The sequence below is a fragment of the Vollenhovia emeryi genome, unplaced genomic scaffold (genome assembly GCF_000949405.1).
Source record: "Vollenhovia emeryi isolate VEMERY1.0 unplaced genomic scaffold, V.emery_V1.0 DF939271.1, whole genome shotgun sequence".
NCBI lineage: Eukaryota > Metazoa > Arthropoda > Insecta > Hymenoptera > Formicidae > Vollenhovia > Vollenhovia emeryi.
In genome coordinates, this window is record NW_011967095.1 from 36,055 (window position 1) to 40,786 (window position 4,732).

Below are 4,732 nucleotides of genomic sequence, written 5' to 3' on the forward strand. Positions count from 1 at the left end.
TGTAAGACCGTGGTTAATACCAAACCCAGCAAGCACCGGGTGTCGATTACGTTGCATTTAAACGTTGCAATTTCTCGCTGAACAACGTAAGTGCAATGTAACGCATGTGTTACATTGCACTTACGTTGTTAAGCGAGAAACCGTAACATAAATGCAACGTAACTGGTGCTCGGTGTTGACCGGGAAGTGACGAGACTTGAAGTCATCGTTTAGTCAACATCGTTGCTTCGCTTACTCCGCCGTTATTCGGTAATCGTTGACTTTACTCCGACGCGGCAGGTATTTTCCTGGCGAGCTCATGCCGCGGCGAGTGTGCCAGTTCGGGGCTCATTAATCGATTTTATGCAAATACAGTATTGATCAGCGTACGGCACTCGCGGCGGCAACCAGCAACGTGTGTTCCGCGAGTGGTTGTTTCGCGATTGAAAGTTTCGCGCCTGTCGAACGTAAAGGACGGGCCGGCGTTGTCGCGACACATCCCCGACGTCCGCGTTAACGGGGCTCAGCAATTATGCCATCGCCGTTGACCCGCGGAAGAAAACAAAACGTCCTGACGTTTACGGCGTGCGTGCGTGCTTCCGCTAGCTGTCAGGTTTCGCCGATCCGCCTCGCACGCACGCGCACGTGCGCACGCGGTTCTCGACTGTCGCGGTTGTTTACATCGTCGTTCATCGACACTGATCGATTTCGCGAGTCTCCCCCCGGAGGATCGAGCACGACGGAGTTACGGCGTTTGCAATTTCAGCAGATTATCTGAAAGATGACCGACGAACTGGGCTCTCCATTGCGCAACGCTGTCGTTTCAGAGGTTTTTTGTCTCGTTGGTTTAACTCGTGCGCCCATCTCGTAGGTTATGCTTCGTTAAAGGCCCGCTTGCAAATCGTAGATACCGGCCGCCGCGTGTTACATGCCGAATTTCATTACCGAGGAGGAAGAGAGGCAGATTGTAAGATGCGTCAACAGCGCGCCGCAGCCAAAGTGGACGCAGTTGAGCCACCGTAGGCTGCAGAACTGGGGCGGCATACCGCATCCCAAAGGGATGATAGCGGAAGGGATCCCCGACGTAGGTGGCCGAGGCGTCTCTGCATTGATTCCCCAGTGAGAAATGATTCGTCGATCGACGTCGAATCGACATCGACACCGTCGAATTGACGTCGATTCGACATCATTTCGTCGTCGATCGACGAATCATTTCTCACTGGGTCGGGGCTAGTTTCACAAACGTCGATTAACCGCTGACCGAGGGTTAATTGATTCCCTTGTGCCCTGGCTTGGCACTTTCCAGTTAAATGCCAACCAGAAGTTAGTCGATTACCTGTCTCCTCTTGGGCCAGGTTTTTCATTTTCTAGTTAAACGTTAACTAGAATCACAAAAAGATTTGTTGACGCCAGCGATATAAGACCAATGACAGCTTATTGAAACGACTCACACTGGCCAACGTTTTTATTTTACAAAACTACGTTTCGGTCCGGGATTTGGACCCTTCTCGAGTATTCTGCAAACATACATAAGCCACTGAAATGATGTCGACGTTTTACACTTGACACAACTTGACACTATTTTTTTAATAAATAAATATAATAAAAAATATGGCGCAAATAATTCTAGCAAAAGCAAACTGCAAATCTATATTTTCTCACGCAATTTCCATTGTTCACATATCGCTCGTCTGGCCGATATCGCTATGTTAGTAAGCTGTGTATGTACAAGCAAGTCATGCATTTATATTGGTAAAAAAATAATTGCACTCTTTGGTTGAAGAGTGCAAAGTCAATTTTGGTCGCGTTAATCTTGTGACACGAGTAAAACTGTCGAGTGTGTTCGTCGAGATGTCGGATCAAACGTCAACTAAAATCCTTCCTAGATAATAACATAGAAAAAGGTGGCGAGTCGACTAACTTCTGCTTAACGGTTAACCAGAAAATGAATAACCGGGCATGAAATATGAAGATAGAAAAAGATAGTGAGTGCATTGAACTCTGGTTAGCAGTTAACCGACGGTGGTGAACTGGCCCTCCGAAGTGAAAGAGCCGAGAACATCCATATGGCCCAGTCTTTCATTTTCTGGTTAACTGTTAACCGGAGGTTAGTCGACTCTCCATCCTTTCTTATATATTTTTTCACAATAAACTTTTTATATTATTAAAAATGCCATATATGGTAAAAAAACACTGAAGTTGGTAATTACTGCTGGCGACATCGAAGAATATTTTTGTCAGTTTTTTAATATCATTATTTAGGAAGAGATAGAGAATCGACTAACCTCTGGCTAACAATTAACCAGAAAATGAAAAACCATACCTATATTTGTCGCTTATACATATCATTTACGGTGATTACCAAATGAGCGCACGTAAAACGTCGACATCATTTCAGTGGCTTCAAAGGTACATCGATAAAGTGGCGGCTTTGAACGCCTTCGAGGAAGGAGCGTTGCCTAATCACGTTTTGATCAACGAATATTTACCGGGCCAAGGAATAATGGTACGTCGGTAATGAAAGCGATACGTTGTGTCATGGCTCTTCCTTCCTTTCTTAGAGTGTACATAAATTACGTTTATCTACTTATGTATATTGGAGTAGATAAAATACAAAGAAGTATGTACATGTTGGCAGTGCGCACCGCTAAACCGTAATATCCTCGACAGGCACACTCGGATGGCCCGCTCTTCCATCCTGTTGTAACCACCATCACTTGTGGTTCCCACACGCTCCTCGACTTTTACAGACGGTTGGAGGCAACAGAGGTACTGAAACACATAATAAGAAAGATAATACGATAATACCGAATCGACTGATCTTTTTCGCAAGGTCGTATTTACGCAATTTTCAGTTTTCCTGCTTAGACACTCATTTAGGACGAGAATAAGCGTTTAAACAGAAAAAAACCCCGAAAATTGTGTAAAGTCGAGATACGACCTTGCGAAAGAGATCAGTCGACATGTACTTTAATGCGGCGTGCATTATATTCCCGCAGCAACAGCAACCGAAGTTAGAATTCAGCTTGCTACTAGAGCGCAGGAGTCTGTTGGTCCTGTGGAGGGATCTGTACCATAATTATATGCATTCCATAGCAGAGAGGGACGCGGACAACATAACGGAATGCTCGATAAAAAACCTACACATGTGCGCGGAAAAGTTTCCGGAGGGAGGGACAATCAAACGCGGCACTAGACTGTCGTTAACTATTAGACACGTTCCAAAAACTAGCAAACTAAAATTAAAAATCTTTTGATACGCACGTTTATTACCGAAAGCCGGAGGACTCGTAATTGCAATAAACAACGACGCCAAAAATGCCGTCTTATGACTGCTGTTTCTCTTCTCACCGTTGGCTATCCTAATCCCCGTAAGATCAACCCACCTCACGAATTGTCGCCCATCATTTGCACATCCGCGCTCCCCATGTCATTCTCGAGGCTCACGTCCATCACATCCTCATTGCCCTCGTCCAACATTCCTTGCAGAGAGTGAATGGAGGATATCAAAACGTGGAACTGCTTACGGCGCATCTCCAGCTTGTGCTCCAAGTGTTCCGACTTCTCCTGTCGAGTGAAAACATGATTTTGACAAATAACCAGTCTAAAAACGCCGCGGCCACGATGCTAGAACTGGGCCTGGATAGCTCAGTTGGAGCAACATTCGCCCGGTAAGGTCCCAGGTTCGATTTCTGGTCTAGTGCCCTGGCCCGTTATTTTTTCTTGCCGAAAATTAACAAGTAGCGCGTCTTAGTGCCTACCTCCCCGAAGATGCACCCCTATTTATTACTATGGAAATGTGTAACTGATCAACTTGCAGCTTTTACGGAATAGCTGCAAGTTAATTGGCTACACATTTCTAGAAACTAGAACTTGGACCAAGTTCCACCATCGTGGATACAGGCCTTTGCAGCTCTCTCTCTCTCTCTCTCTCTCACACACGCACACACGCACAAAGGGATAAGGTGACGCGTGACAACGTATCCTTGTACCTTTAGAGCGCCCAACTCATGCTGCAACGTGTCAAGCTTGATGTGCGTATCCAACCGGTCCGGCTGCTCGTTAATGACTTTGGCCAGTACGTCGTACTCTATTCTGTTCTTTCTCACGCGCTTGGCGTCCTGCAGGTCCGCCTTGGTCTTCTCTATGTCCTCCTTGGCCTTCTCTATTTGTACCTCGATCCCCTTTGACAGCTGCTCGTAGCTCTTCAGCTCCTCTCGGCTCATGTTGGAGACCAGCCGGGACTTCTTCTGCGCGAATTCGCACTGCGCCAGCTGCGACAGCATCCTCTCGTGCAGCGTGTTGTCCACGTCGGAGCTGTTGATCCATTTTATAAACGACTTCATTAGCATGTTAATTCTACGGTCGTCCCCGGTCCCATCGCCGTCTATGAGCAGCCGGCGGCGTATCACTTCCTCTGCAAAGCGACAAATTTTTATGAATCACATTATTGTACAATGCACATCTTAACGAGAGAAAGACGCATAAGATCTTCTATGGCTCGAGCGCTACTTGTAATGTTTTTTTTTTATAGTAACAAAGTATTGCAATCGTAATGTTATTTAAAAGACACTCACCATCAGACATCGCTAGACGGTGTTGCTAACCAAAAAAGTAGCAACGATTACGGATGTGTTCGAAAATGGATTTAGTTACTGCCAGTGAAAACGGTATAGTTGGTAGCAATGAAAATTACTGGTGCTGCGTTTTTCGCACGCCAGTAAAGTCAGTAAGGCTGGGAAATTGACCAATC

At 45.9% G+C, this 4,732-nt stretch overlaps 3 protein-coding genes across 4 annotated transcripts in view; 1 reads left to right on the forward strand and 2 right to left on the reverse strand.

Annotated features, from left to right (window-relative positions):
- Positions 1 to 504, reverse strand: part of LOC105559428 (lisH domain-containing protein ARMC9-like) — a 7,791-nt gene extending 7,287 nt beyond the window's left edge. Inside the window, exon 1 of the mRNA XM_012007693.1 lies at positions 236 to 504. The gene's annotated coding sequence lies outside the window, so the exon portion shown is untranslated. The remainder of the gene's footprint in view (positions 1 to 235) is intronic.
- A 123-nt stretch (positions 505 to 627) lies between these two features.
- Positions 628 to 3,308, forward strand: LOC105559431 (alpha-ketoglutarate-dependent dioxygenase alkB homolog 6). 2 transcript variants are annotated; one of them, XM_012007699.1, is made up of 5 exons: positions 628 to 808; positions 887 to 1,063; positions 2,378 to 2,485; positions 2,650 to 2,748; positions 2,985 to 3,308. In XM_012007699.1, the coding sequence occupies exons 1-5, from the start codon at positions 761 to 763 to the stop codon at positions 3,234 to 3,236; spliced, it is 684 nt and encodes a 227-aa protein (XP_011863089.1). In that variant the 5' UTR covers positions 628 to 760; the 3' UTR covers positions 3,237 to 3,308. The 2 variants fall into 2 exon arrangements, with proteins under 2 accessions (XP_011863089.1, XP_011863088.1); XM_012007698.1 differs by having other exon boundaries at positions 631 to 808; positions 2,979 to 3,308.
- Positions 2,511 to 4,631, reverse strand: LOC105559430 (THO complex subunit 7 homolog). The gene is made up of 4 exons (XM_012007697.1): positions 4,557 to 4,631; positions 3,972 to 4,396; positions 3,366 to 3,546; positions 2,511 to 2,751 (listed from the first exon to the last, which is right to left on the reverse strand). Exons 1-3 carry the CDS (start codon positions 4,564 to 4,566, stop codon positions 3,367 to 3,369), a joined length of 615 nt encoding a protein of 204 aa, XP_011863087.1. The 5' UTR covers positions 4,567 to 4,631; the 3' UTR covers positions 2,511 to 2,751; position 3,366.
- Positions 4,632 to 4,732: the final 101 nt, after the last annotated feature.